The 15,564-nt window shown below is 41.8% G+C and overlaps 1 protein-coding gene across 1 annotated transcript in view; it reads right to left on the bottom strand.

The window, feature by feature from the left end:
• Nucleotides 1–13,804, bottom strand: part of LOC138965931 (transcription factor AP-2-epsilon-like) — a 49,489-nt gene extending 35,685 nt beyond the window's left edge. The window contains exons 1-2 of the mRNA XM_070338011.1: nt 13,796–13,804; nt 11,662–12,135 (exon numbers count right to left, since the gene is read on the bottom strand). Coding sequence (XP_070194112.1) covers nt 11,662–12,135; nt 13,796–13,804 — 483 coding nt within the window. The remainder of the gene's footprint in view (nt 1–11,661; nt 12,136–13,795) is intronic.
• Nucleotides 13,805–15,564: the final 1,760 nt, after the last annotated feature.

Below are 15,564 nucleotides of genomic sequence, written 5' to 3'. Positions count from 1 at the left end.
GCGTCTAGACATCCAAAGAAACAAATCAAACGAAAACCGCATTTAGACAGACGACGTCGCGTCGGTGACATCTGAAATAACCATGCAACCTATAGCTACCCTTAACACAAGAGTGACCACTTCAAACAAACTGAAATCATGTACTGAAGAGTGACCACTTCAAACAAACTCTGACCCGTAACTGTCGCGTGCCTTGATGACCGTTGAGAATTTAAAGCAATACTGTTAGGTGAGTCTCCCAGGTGATACAGGGTGCTCGAGGGATTCAATCGGTAACTGGCCACCGGTAGCCTGAAGCTAAGGGCAGTAAAAGTGTCTCAGTAAAAACTTTGTCCACTAGGAGCACAACACTGGAACAGTGTCAATATTGTGCGGAAAAGTAAACATAATTAAAGACTCGGGTCGTTATTCAATTGGTTTTGAAGTCGTATAAGCACGAAGGGTGGATGACTTTTTATAATTTATAAAGTCATTCACGGTAAAATGGCATTCAGTTATTTGACCACTTGGACTGATGGTCAGAAAATGATACGGTATTTCCGTCATTGAAAGCAAACAGACTCTTACATGTTCTTCTGATATATTGTAATACACCGTCTTCTAACTCTAATACAGTTTGTTGGCCACAGATGAATAATACAATCGCCCTTTGCAATTCAAATATGTCAAAACTGTCTTTTTAGAGGGACAAAATACAGGAAAGAAGACGTTTTCACTGCGAACCTTGTAACCTCAGAGATGGGAAAACCTATTAGTTTCACAAAACATGACATTTTAACTGCGACAAAATGCCTCCTTCGTCCAGTAAGCTGAACAGGCAATGGTTTCACTTTAATAGCTTTATGTTTATTTATTTTTGGAATTGCCCTACACAGATGCGACAAGGCATTTATATTTTCAGTTTTAAGCACGATTTTCCCATCTATATGCACAAAATTGCACGACATCTTAATGAAACTTGGGAGCTTAACGTTTCCTTACATTCATTTGTGTCAACTTCAACTTTCATATTTTTTTTAAAAGACTAGACGAGAGTTCGCGTTCAACCGAATAGTTCGGATATTTTACAGTGTTATATTTGAAAATACTGGAGAAAAAATTCACAACCGCTCAGTCTTACTGGTTTTGATGGGATTTTACAGTGGTTTTTTTTCATCAGATTAAAGCTAGTGCAACGTTACTTTTGTGTTTGTTTGTTTGCTTGTTTGTTTGCTTAACGCCCAGCCGACCACGAAGGGCCAAATCAGGGCGGTGCTGCTTTGACATATAACGTGCGCCACACACAAGACAGAAGTCGCAGCATAGGCTTCATGTCTCACCCAGTCACATTATTCTGACACCGGACCAACCAGTCCTAGCACTAACCCCATAATGCCAGACGCCAGGCGGAGCAGCCACTAGATTGCCAATTTTAAAGTCTTAGGTATGACCCGGCCGGGGTTCGAACCCACGACCTCCCGATCACGGGGCGGACGCCTTACCACTAGGCCAACCGTGCCTGCAACGTTACTAAACCGACGGTTGTCTGGTTGCCATGAACAAATAAACACGTTTTTTGTGGGATGCATTCTTCTTATCTCGTAGGGAATACCGGCCTCTGTCCTCTGTGTCTCTATGTGTGTGTCTCTATGTGTGTGTGTGTGTGTGTGTGTGTGGGTGCGTGTGTGTGTGTGTGTGTGTGTGTGTGTGTGTGTGTGTGTGTGTGTGTGTGTGTGTGTGTGTGTGTGTGTGTGTGTGTGTGTGTGTTTGTGTGTGTGTGTTGTGTGTGTGTGTGTTGTGTGTGTGAGATTTCCGTACCACTGTTGCTATAGTTATCGTTCTTGTTTTCATTTGTTTAAATATCATGCATTTAGAATATCGTCCGCCACATTACTCGTTTGTTTCTAAGAGCACATTTATAAGTTTATCTTGTTGTGCTCCCTTATGCTCCCTTATTATAACTTTCAATTACGGCTTTGTATTTATGCAACTGAATAAAAAAAAAACCTGTTTAAACCAATACCGGCCTCAAAACACGTAGCGCAATAACAGCATGCCCAAACAAAACAGTGTTGGCAGAATTTAATTGTACAGCTTTTTAGTTTGCAAATATACCACAAACCATGAAACCAGGAGTCGTACGGACACCAGAAGGTGTGAACATCGTAAGACAAAATTGACACCGCCACCGCGGCTCACCAGGAAGACGCCACGACTCTTAACGACTTTCTTTCTTTCTTTATTTGATGTTTAACGTCGTTTTCAACCACGAAGGTTATATCGCGACGGCTCTTAATGACTGACTATTAGGGTTTAACGTCCTCTTAGACCAACTGGTCTATATTGGGACAGGTATTGGTAATACGCTGAAGATATGGTGTGATATTTAGATTCGAACAAGCCCTCTGTGGCTGTCTTCTTCGACACACCAGCATTGTTATATGAAGTCTTATATCGCGCGCGTATCTCCAGACTCGGACTCAAGGCGCAGGGATCTATTTATGCTGTGTGAGATGGAATTGTTTACACAATACATCACGCATTCACATCAACCAGCAGATCGACTTCATTGGGTTTGTCTCGTCAAAGTATCGAAATACGATCATGATAATCAGAGACGAGAGATGATGCATGCGTGTCTTCGTGTTTCCAAGCCCTGAGACTTTCGCTGTGAACGTGGGATCTTTTTCGTGCGCATGTGTGCACACGGGGGTGTTCGGACACCGAAGAGAGTCTGCACAAAGTTGACTCCGAGAAATAAATCGCTCGCTGAACGTTGGGATCGAACCCACGCTGATAGCGACCAACTGGCTACAAAGCTAGCGCGCTACCAACTGAGCTACGTCCCCGATGGCCACAAAACAATTTCACGGTCGCGGCGCACCGCAAGGGGACAAGAGGGAGGGGCCCTTGATGCTTTTTGGCACACTGCTAACACCATTTGCACCCACAATGGAAAACCTCCAAATGTGAGGAATTATTGCGCTGTCCCTATAAAGAGCCACACCGGAGAATTGGAGGTGACGAGGGATTTGGAAAGCTGCAATAAAATGAGAATAATGGCTTGCTAGATTACTGTGAGAGTTACTTTACTGACCACCTTTTATTGCCTGGACAGTCCATTTTTAAGGTATAGACTTTTCTATTACGACCAAATGACCGGTGACAGGTGCTATGACTCAGTAGATCGGTGAGACTTAGCTACGGGTACGGACTAAGCCATGCAGGTGAATCAAAGGGACACCACAGACGACTTAAGAAAATGTGGATGTGCTGTGAATGGATATAATGAATCCACTCTCAACTCATAATCCTGAGTTCAGTGTCACTGCTGGACGAAATTGACAGTGACAGAAGATCATAAGATTACGATAAAAATGGAACAATAACCTCTCTTGCAACCGAGGCTACAATCGTCTTGATTTATGCCTTTAACGATAAAAAAGACAACAAACAACAAGCAACAACAACAAAACTATCTGCGATTGTTTAGAAGGTAAAAATTAACCCAACTTGCTGCAACAATTACAACAAACCACGACTTTTGTTTAAAACAACCATGCTGAGCCATACTACAAGCAGATCAAAGACAAAACCTCCGCATAAAAGCAAACTGATGGGTCGCGATACCCCTAACTCCCGTCGTCACCCTGACTTCCTAATCCCCCTTCCTCTTTGGTCCCGTGTCTTTTAGCCTAGCCACCCTCCCTGTATTGGCACTGAGGCCACAAAATGGGTGACATGGCGGCTAAAAAAGCAAATCTGGCCAGCCCATTTCTGGCCCCGCGTTGTGGACAAATCGAATTGCTCACACAGACGGTGCCATGTCAGTGTTTAGCCGAGACAACTCCAGTCCCGGACGCCCGCCCGCTCTTCTCGCTCTAATCTCGCGTGAGATCTCGTTTTTGCGTGATTTGGGGAGCCCGGTTTCAGCACACGACGCGTGCCTTTGTGGAAGTCGTGTTGTGTCTTCACTCTTCAGCACAGCCCTCACCCACTTCTTGGTTTTGATTTGAAGGTTTGGGGCTGTCACCCGTTTGTTTTTGCGCCTATTACAACCTCCTTTCATTGCGGCAAGGATGGATGATGGTTTTGATGGGATGGCTTCCACGTGTTTTGTCGTGCTTGGAAAGGAAACGAATGACGTGACCCAAATGAAACCTTCTAGCCCAAATATTGGCAGCGGTACCACTGTAAATGTATAATTGCTGTCCTTTTTCCACTTTCTTTAAATCTAGGTTCTTTCATTTACTGAAAATAAGCGTTAAAATTACAAATTCATTCCAAATTCTGGAAACAAATTTGACAAAAATACATATTCTTCCCTTGACGTTCGCATTTCCGTTACATCCTGGCAGAGTTCATTGACTTTCGTTTTTGAAAACAGTATGACCGAGTCACTACTTGGATGTTTTGTTATATTTACCATCAGGTTTAAAGATAAAGCAGGAATCTATGCTATCCACTACATTTAAGCTGTCAGTCAACTGACATCCAAAGTCACTGGACTCCATCCGAACACATTCTGCATGGAAAGTGGTTCAGAGGATTAGTTAGCACAAAAGAAAGATGGTCGGCGGGGAAGGGGAAGTCGTTTGTAATTCTTTAAGTTCACCGAGAGAAAAGCAGCAGAAGTGGTGTTGGTCGTGGTTAAAAGGTCCTAACTGTGGAAGATCTCCTTGGAACAACAACAACAACATCAGCAGCAGCAGCAGCAACGACAGCAGGCCAACCCTGTTCCCACGCGGAGCCATTGTCCACAAGATGATGCATGCGGAAGCCTCGATGGTGGTAAATGAGAGAGTGGCAAATGAGAGAGATAAGGGAGGGAGAGAGAGAGAGATAAGGGAGGGAGAGAGAGAGATAAGGGAGATGGAGAGAGAGAGAGAGATAAGGGAGATGGAGAGAGAGAGAGATAAGGGAGATGGAGAGAGAGAGAGAGAGAGAGAGCGAGAGAGAGAGAGAGAGAGAGAGAGAGAGAGAGCGAGAGAGAGCGAGAGCGAGAGCGAGCGAGGGAGAGAGAGCGAGGAGGGAGAGAAAGAGAGACATAGAGAAGGGGAGAGAAGAGAGATAGATGGGGAGGGGGAGAGGGGGAGAGGGGAGGGAGAGGGGAGAGAGAGAGGGAGAGAGAGAGGGAGAGAGAGAGAGGGAGAGAGAGAGAGGGAGAGAGAGAGGGAGAGAGAGAGAAAGAAAGAAAAGGGACAGAGAGGCCGAGACAGACAGAGACAGAGAGCGAGAGAGATACAGACAGACAGACAGATAAACAGAGACAGAGAGCAGGAAACAGCAGCAGCAGAGGGGTCGCGTAATCACAAAACGCCATTCGATTATCAAAGCGCGGGGCAGGGCGATTACGAAAGAAGCGAAACGGAAAGAAGCCGATCCGTGTTTTTTTAACCCCTCGCCTTATCTCCTGGCCGCTCCGCTCCGCATTTTTCCTTCACCCCTGGAACCCGGGGACCCCCCGAGAGAGCGCTAGGGGAGGGGGAGGGAGGGGGCTCCTTGTTGTTGTGAGAGACAAGATAGAATTACCATTTCCTTCCTTGAAAGGACATTCGGCGACGTTTTGTTTTGGAAGTGAAATGAAAACGGTGCGAGATGGAACGTACCCTTTTCTGTCTCAGAGGAGGTGTGGCGTTCGCAGCCTCAAAGTTTTGTTTTCGGGTTGAAACAAAAACTGGCGCCATTTCGACATAAAAGCTTATTCGCTGTTCCGTTGAGCAGCATGATAACACTTTCTCGGCGTTTTGAGGTTTCCATAGAAACAGAACACTGCCTTTGTGATCTAAATAATCAGAAACACGTTTACAGCCTTCAAAGTAATGTTTTTCGTACAATTTACAGCAGAAGCAAATTCAAATAAATCAATCGACCAGAAAGGCCTTGAAAGCAAAACGACATTCCAGAGAATTTATAAAAAGCAGAACATCCGCAACAGTGCAAGAAGAGTTTAGCCAACTATAAAACGAAATGTCAGAGAGTTTTAAACAAAAAACCTTCGCATCAATCCTAAAAGCGTTGAAACAACAGAATGTCCGCATTTGAAGTCACAAATCAGTGTTATTCCACACTAGTGGTGGCGCGTGGACTCTCAAAGACTGTCTAATCGTTTCAAACACTCCCTGCAGGGACCTCACCTGCCCCTGTGTTGCAATGTGTCTTCAGTCAACACGTTGCGCAAAGACAGAAAAGCTGACCAGAGAGAGAGAAAAACTGACCACCAGAGAACGCCGAAAGAACAAATAAACTGGGCAGCGGGGCAGTGGCGGCGGGAGGTCTGCAATGACTGACCAGTCTGTGCTGATTGTTCCGATAATGGGTCTTTCAAGCACTATCCTGTCGGCTCGCGTGTTGATCCTCGTAGCTAATGCTCGCGCCCTGGACATTAGAAACCTGCTGAACGATTCCTGAACATCGGGCCTCCCAGGTCGTTCCTATTGCAGTGATTTTATTGAGGGGAAACTACTGAAGTATTTAGTGTCAGTCAGGTTAATAAAGAAAATGCGTGGTTAATTTGCAACTGATTCAGGCAACGCCGCCTCTTTCGTTAACCAGCCACTATGTAATAAAGCTTATAAAAGCTAGCTGCTCCATTTGTAATTTTGCAGGATTTCTAATCAGCTGTTACTGTTAGGACTTTTTCATATGAAATGGGTAGATGCATGCGTGAGCGTGAAAGACACTTTGTAAGAAAAAACTTACAATCGAAATAAGAAATTCTTGCATGAGTCAGCTATTCATTCATATAATGAATTTCAAGCGTCAAAATGTAAGGGTTTCTAAGCTACCTTTGTGCATCCCCCTCTTTGTCCCCCATCCTCTCTCTCTCCCTCTCCCTCTCACCCCCCTACCCCTCCTCCTCCCTATCCGCCTTTAAAAAAGATATCCTCCAACTTCACTTGAGGAACAATTTTCAACTCCAGTGCATCTCAATCAATATCACCCAACGTGTCATTTCACATGTCGAGGGAAAATTGAAAATGGAGAGAGAACACCCAGGTATTTGCTTCGTCGCTCCCCGAAAATTACCCTGAACCGGAAATGAAGATAGGCATCTTAATCGTCAATTTCCTGTACTTTCCATAAAACTGCTGATTTGTTAGGAATTTTCCGCTTAAATGAGAATGTTCGAAATCATTCAAAAATTATATTTCCATATTTTGATGCGTGAAAAATGAATCATCTTCAAGATATAGAGCTGTCGACATATCCTGTCCCGACTTCAGCTTTTACGGTAAAACCCATTCCTTTTAGCAGTCCTACCAACCTTCGCTTCAAACACTACCCGTGACATTTTCCGCATGATTTCAGCTTTTAGTCACTTCTAATTTTACTCCTCATTACTTATAGTGTTTGAACAAGCCTTCGTCTCTGTAGCTATAAGTAAACTTCCCTACATAAGACACTTAAAAACTAGCACTCTGGAAAACAAGAAATACTCAGTACTCAACCCTACATAAAAGGACAGCACTCCATCAAATAAAAATTCTACAGCCCTGCTAAAACAAGAATGCAAATCGTAGATAAAGCGAACTTAAAGACTCGACAGCATTCCTCATGACTGATTTTTCCCTCGTGCAGTGCCAGGACGGTAGAGGCCCAACACGTCACGCCTGACTGAACGCCGTCAGATCACAGACCAAGTGTGGCGACGATTTGGAGGGACAAAAAGCACCCGCCGTTATTACAGAAAGAGCTTTTATATTAGTAGGAGGGAATCTAATCATTCACTGTAAAGGTGGGGTTGGAATTTGGGGGAAGTGGTTAGGAATTATTGCACAGGTTGATAAGGATCGACTGACTTGAGATGACTTGGTTTTTTTTCGTTGTTCCGCTTACTTTGCTAGGTTTTCTGAATCAAAGGTACACGCGCGTACACTTAATGTAGTCATTTAATTATTGACGCTAGTTGGGGTTAAAGTGACAGTGAGTGAAATGTTAAAAACAAATAAATCTGTGAACGAGAAAGTAAATTCACTTATCCGGTCTGCAATATTACGTCTGGTAGCAAAAACTCTGAATGTATACTAGCCGTTCACAGGCTAGCAGAATCAAATTATTTTACGATGCTTGTTTTCTTCTTATTTTAACAACTTTTCATGTTGTACATTAAAAGCTATCTTAATTCAGAAGAGACTATTTTCTCTGAGTACTGGACAGAAACATGTCCATATAACCTTTTACCAGAAGAGAAATAAGTCAATATATTATACGCTTTTAGCAGAAGAGATATGTCTATCTGGGAAAGCACTCCCAAACGTTGAGGCTACGCTCAGCGGAGCGTGACGGGAGTGAGTGATGGATGAGAGACAGGAGGGGACAGGTATGCATAAAAAGTGTTCGTCAACGTTAAAACACAACCAGTCCAAGTTCAGGGTCAAAGGCGACGATATTACTTTTAAATTCTCTACATGTGTTGATTTTGGGCGGGGTGGTAAAACAATATATTTTTGTATTTCAAGTTGCAATTTGTTTATTTGTTTATTCATTTATCTATTAACATTATGTCACATTAACGGTAACAATTTTTTTAGAAGAGACTGACTGAAGTTGACGTAGCAGCTGAGTGGTAATTGGGATGGGTGGTTGGGGGGGAGGGGGGAGGTGTGACACGTGTATATAAGGCAGGACAGCGAGATATTGGGTGTGGGGGATAGACAAACTGACTTTATTAACCAGCCGTACTATGGTGCAATAAAGAGTTACTAATACAGGAAGGCCGAAGTGTAGAGCATCGCGGGGGGACACAAGGGGACAGCAATCAATCAACTGACCCCTGGCGCACACACATATCATGGCCGCTGTCGGGGACAAATGACTCGTTATGTTGGCCTTCACGCCTGACCGAATTCCTGATTTCCATCTTTTCTCTTCTCCATCTCTCCCCTTCCAGTTTTTGGTGTACACATAAAGAAAAGAAATCTTCTGATAGTTTGCATCTCCGCGTCACATTGAACAGCACATTGTGCTAACTAAAAGTGATCCTCCTAAATAAAAAAAGAATTTAATTCAGTGAGTTAACGAGTAAGCTTTTAATTAATGTATTTATTCGTCTATTCAGTTGGTTATTCAGTTATTATTTTTGATCCGATTGTTTTCATTACAACAACAATTAATTGACTGGAGAGGGCAAAGTACACGATGAAACGAAGTCTGCCTTTTCAATGTATTAATGGTGTGTGTGGTTTTTTTTAGTTTTTTTAAGGCAAATCCAAGTGAATAAACGAAACACAAATGAAGGAATTTAGCTCTTTTCAAACAGTAAACAAGTCGCGTAAGGCGAAATAACAACATTTAGTCAAGCTGTCGAACTCACAGAATGAAACTGAACGCAGTGCTTTTTTCACCAAGACCACATACTCGTAGTTTCGTCAGTCCACCGCTCGTGGCAAAGGCAGTGCCAGTTCTTTCTTTCTTTCTTTATTTGGTGTTTAACGTCGTTTTCAACCACGAAGGTTATATCGCGACGGGGCAGTACCAGTGAAATCGACAAGCCATGCAGAATAGTGCGGTAGTGGTCGCGCTGAGCAGGATAACACGCTTTTCTGTATGTCTATTCTTTTTAGCTTACTGAGTTTGTTTTTAATCCAAACATATATCTATATGTTTTTGGAATCAGGGACCGACAAGGAATAAGATGCAATTATTTTTAAATCGATTTCGGAAAATTGATTTTAATCATAATTTTTATATTTTTAATTTTCAGAGCAAATATAACATATGTATATGTTTTTGGAATCAGAAAATGACGAAGAATAAGATGAAATTATGTTTGGATCGTTTAATTAAAAATATTATTTTAATAACAAGTTTCCTATTTTTAATGACCAAACTCATTCATTACTTTTTAAGCCACCAAGCTGAAATGCAATACTAAAGTCCGGCCTTCGTCGAAGATTGCTTTGCCAAAATTTCAATCAATTTGATTGAAAAATGAGGGTGTGACAGTGCCGCCTCAACTTTTAAAAAAAGCCGGATATGACGTCATCAAAGGTATTTATCGAAAAAAAGAAAAAAACGTCCGGGGATATCATTCCTAGGAACTCTCATGTCAAATTTCATAAAGATCGGTCCAGTAGTTTAGTCTGAATCGCTCTACACACACACACACACACGCACAGACAGACACGCACAGACAGACACACACACACACACACACACACACACATACACCACGACCCTCGTCTCGATTCCCCCTCTATGTTAAAACATTTAGTCAAAACTTGACTAAATGTAAAAAATGGAAAAGAAAGTCACTGACGCATTTAATGATTTATCTCATTTAGTACAGTTACATCGATATGCCATTACAGAAAGTACAAAGCATTCTTTGACAGATAACAGCGACGGAATGCTATCAAAAGAGAGAGAAAGGGAAACTTGAACAAAAACAAAACTGCAAAAATCCGATTGCGATTAAAGTAGAGTCACACAGCATCGCACACCGTCAACTCCTGTATGTGGACTTTTCTCCTCTGTTTCTCTGCCTCGTATCATGTGCATATAGCTTCTCTCTACACTGTGACTGTCAGCACACGCTTGGCTGCGTTGTTTGAGAAAATAATGACAGATCGAAATTGACGCGCGGCTTAGCGGGCTGTGTCAACTGCAGTGTACAGCTCTTTGGGCCAGGCCGGCTTACGTGTGCCGCCAGCTCGCAAAACAAATAGAATATGATGCTACTGCATGCCTACTGCCTGCATCTCATTCATTGAAATGAGTGGTGCATTGGTGCAGGCAGACAGACAGACAGACAGACTGCACACACATTCTCTCTCTGTCTCTGTCTTTCTGACTCCCTCGGGTGCAAGGCTGAACTTCAATCCATACATTCGATTTTCTAACAATGAATTATTTTGTACTTTCGTCATATTTGCTCTGAACCTAAATCTACACTTTACGTTATACCGAAAAGTCGGAAAACAATAACATAGTGATTACATGTTTTATTTATAATCTTTGCGCGCATTGACAGACAAATGTGAAACTGAGTCTTCGTGTTTGCTCTTGCCCTTCTCACTCTGTTGATCAATAAACATTTCATCAGGCACGGAGGTGCAAACGATCCTGACAAAAAATTAAAACCATTTTGCCGCATGGTCTTGTATTCTACATCAGGGAGTTAAGTGGACAGTGGAAAGTCACGAAGGATATGTAGGGTCAGGATAGGTCACAGACATAAGAATGGACACACGGCCAACAACACAAACATACGAACACACACACAACACACATGAACACACAACACACACACACACACAAACATGAACACACACACACACATGCACACACACACACTCACACACACACACACACACACACACACACACACAACCACAACCATCATCACCATCACCACAACCATGCAAGGGCAAGGTTTAAGCCAGACGTAGAAAACCGGTCACTGCCGCATTACACTTTTGATATAACAGCTCATTCTGGCAGGGAGAATCGGTCAAATAACCGAACACAATTTTTATAATGAGATGGGCATGCTTTGATCAGACCGACGACTGAGCGATTTTGAAAAGAACAACGATCATTGTCATTATCATTGATTTTGCAACTTTTTAAAATTTATTTTTTGATGATTCGGTCCGCAAATGACCGTTATCTAGACCTGAACCCAGCCAAGACCCTTCATTCAAAGCACAAAGACTGCAGATTGAACATGACACTGACCTGATTGGCGTCTTCTAGGCCGGGCAGGGCAGGCGGGTTAGTGGCGTGGTGGAGGCTGAGCAGACTGGGGTCTTGGTCCAGTGACAGACCGGGGTGGCCCCCGTGGTGCAGCACGTCCGTACGTCGCATGCCCCCCATGTAGTCCGTACGCCGAGCGTCGTACGATCCGCCCAGCCCGGCAGCCGCGTGCATGAGGGAGTCGTCCCTGTGTCGTTGCAGCACGTTGCGGTCGCCAAGCTGGTTGTAGTGGTTCTGCTGGAACGGGTTGACGTTGGAGTAAGGGTCTCCGGCGTTGACGTGAGCGTGGTGGAAGTCCATGGGCTGCTGAGGGGGGTAGGGAGGGGGGAAGTAGGGGGGCTGAAAGTCCCCGGCGGGGGTGTGGGTAAGTCGGGGGGCTGAGGAGAAGGTGGTGGAGTTGGAGGAGACGAGGTGGCTGAAGCCGCCATGGCCGCCCACCAGGTCCGACCGCCGGTCCTGTTAAAGGAGAGAAAAAAAAGGTGGGTAAGATATTGTGACTTGAGAGAGAACCGAAGACATTGTGACTTGAGTGAACACAAGACATTGTTATTTTGCTAATTAGGCTGTTATGGTCGGTTAAACGAGGATTGTGAACAATATTGAGATTGTAAGGTATGGTAAGTTTGATATCAAATTAAAACTACAAATTAAATCGTTCAAGTCTGCAGCAATTTCGAGAAAAGAGAGAGAGAGAGAGAGAGAGAGAGAGAGAGAGAGAGAGAGAGAGAGAGAGAGAGAGAGAGAGAGAGAGAGAGAGAGAGAGAGAGAGAGAGAGAGAGAGAGAGAGAGAGAGAGAGAGAGAACCGTTTTTTTCCTTCTCGATTTCTTTTTGAAACATATTATTAACGTTTAAATGTTAAATTAGAAGGAGAAGAAAAAAAAGAAAAGGAGAAATAAAAAGAGAAGGACGAAACCCCCGTGTGCCATGCCTACTATACAGTTTTCTTTGAAGCCTTCACACATTTTGTTCATCTATTAATTTTATCCTGTACCTTCTGTTAACATCTATAACACGCATTACAAAAAAAGGACATTACGAAAGAAAAAAAAGCCTACACAAAACAACACCCAGAGAGCTAAAGAACATCATATTCATATACTTGAAGATCTAAAAAGTACGCCAATAAACGGCTTGATTATAACGAGTGGGAAGGAAACGAAGAATGAGTAATAGACAAGGAATCGCATACCATGCAAAAGCTTCAAAACTAAAACAAACGCAACAATGACGAACGAAGGTGATAAGCGAACATGCCGGCAACATGACTTGGATCATACGACCTTACTAAACAACCAACAAGAAAAACATCTTTAATCAGACACAACTATAAATAGCATTCGTATATATGTATATTACATTCCATCTTCATGTTAACATGCAGGGACATCAAGAGATGAACGAGGAGGAGAAAATATGCAGGTAATATACAGAGAGAATGTATAGCACACACCTGTATGTGTATATAGGTATAGGTATAAGACTTCCAGGTAAACATTATACACGGCTACTGACTAATGGCGGCGATCAATCTATCCAGTCATGTGTATCATACGTGACCTGACCAATCATGCGAATCTGTCTGTCACTGACCTGGGATTGACGAGACTATGAATCACTATTTCCTTTCACCGTGTCTCTCCCATAATGTCGCAGTTTCCCTCCTTCCCACTCTCTCTTTTCTCTTTTCTTTTGATCATCACGTCACAGTTTCTCTCTCTCTCTCCCTTTGTTTCTCTCTGTTTCTCTCTGTTTCTCTCTCTCTCTTTCTCTCTGTTTCTCTCTGTTTCTCTCTCTCTCTCCCTTTGTTTCTGTTTCTCTCTCATTTTTTTTTCTTGTAGTTTTTCGACTCATTTTCTCTCATCTCTTTTCGTTTGATTTTCTATCCTTATTTCACTATTTTTCTTTTGTTTTTGCATTCCTCTTTGCTTCCAAAGGGTGGTATACGTGTGTTGCTTTGTCTTTGAAAAACAATTCTAATAACAATCAATTCCCGTGTTTTGTTTTTGTTCTATTATTCATGGTGGTGCGTATTATATCCTTATTACTCGTATAAGGATAAATGTGCACGGAATTATTCAAAACGCACATGACATCAATTGTCCTCAAAGCTTTTACCCCATCCATTACACATCGTCTATAAATAGTGCTTGTGTCCTTTGATCCTATACTGCGCACTATCTGACTAGATCGGTGAGAAACCCACGAGCTATCGTGATATCAAAAGTATACGAATTGTCTTCCTCCAATTCCAGACTACCCGCAGTCAAATCTTCTTAACAAAGAAAAGTATCGGCCCGGCCAATGGTATACTTACATTATTCGACAAACATGTATTTCGACATAGTTCAATGCTGCAATTTGTATAGCTTAATCGATGCTTAAATGCAGTCATCTTCAGGACGATAGCCGAGTGTGGCTTGTTCAGATCCGTACATGCATACAATTAACACGACAGTTCACACTATATACTACACCATGTCAACACACGTAGCGTGTTGTCTATTCTAAACACAGGGAATATTCACACAAACAAAGCAAAGGCATGTGACCCAACAACAATGTACGTACACACTCCATTTTTTTCTTTCAAAGTCCAATGTTGGTGTTAAAGTAGGGCCGCATGCTAATTTCTAACAACCGAAACATCTTCGCATGCATAAATTATGCGTTAAATAAAACAGCGCGTCCTTGTTTCAAGACAAAGACAACGTTCATGCAATCTGTCGTGACAACAATCATAGGCACTTGCATTTAGAACTTACAACATTTCATGAAACACTTCAAACACAAAAATTCTTATCACTTTCAAAATATTAACTTTATCAAAAAATCAACTTTTTCAAATGATCTATTTTGTTTGGGTATTATTTTTTCTTTAACATTGAACATAATTTTCAAAACAAAAATCACGTTAACGGTATGAACAAATTGTTAGCATTCTTTTTTAATTTAAATCGTGATTCTTATTATTAAGTTTGATGCTTGTATGGATTTGATAACAATAAAAAGTCAGAATGTCTCAGAATTGTCCTTTGTGAACAAATAATATCAACTCATCATTCATTACAGAAAAAAAATGAACCACATGCCTGCAAATCATTGTAGAGAAAATTCCCTGCCAGTGATCTGTCGTTCTGCCCAAGCCTCTGTTCGAATGCAAATAAACAGAGGAACGATATAATATAAATATATATATATATATATATATATGATACAGCAACCAATAAATAACATCGCATTAAGGATTGAAAAAGGTAAACAGAAATCGAGATCAAAATATAAAGTTCAGGTCAGTCACAAAGAGTAAATAAGATTTTTTTTAAACAAACTACAAAAACAAACAATCAAGATCAAATATGACGTAAAATGTGTGTCACAGTCATCAACCTCACACACGAGTTAAACATATTTTGGAAAATGATAAAATATTTATGTAAAAAATACGATAGCCTCAAAATGTCACAAAATAAACAAGTCATCACTGGAATATTGGGGATAGACAAAGAAGGAAAGAGAAAAAGAACACACAAGTAACTCAAAAATTAATGTATATTCAATGTAGACAAATCAAAAAAGCTGTGCAGATCTGTAAATATATAACAGATACGCTCGACAACATATTCCAGCTTGTGTGTGGATGTATAGGAAAAATTGGTAATATAAGAAAAATGCATGATATTACAAGTTATTTTTGTCACCGTCTGATCTGACAGCCTTCACACAGAGACCATATTTTCAAGATGGCAGCTTTGTAGTTTCGAGAAAAACAAATTCTATTTTCTGTATGCAAATTCTATTTTCCAAATATACTGAAATCCGGATCAGGTGCATGGTGTTTTTCAAATCGGGTAAGTTTTAGTTTTGTTTAACAAGGGGAAAAACAG

The sequence above is a fragment of the Littorina saxatilis genome, linkage group LG5, assembly GCF_037325665.1.
Source record: "Littorina saxatilis isolate snail1 linkage group LG5, US_GU_Lsax_2.0, whole genome shotgun sequence".
NCBI classification, from domain to species: Eukaryota; Metazoa; Mollusca; class Gastropoda; order Littorinimorpha; family Littorinidae; genus Littorina; species Littorina saxatilis.
This window is presented reverse-complemented; position numbering and strand designations above follow the sequence as displayed.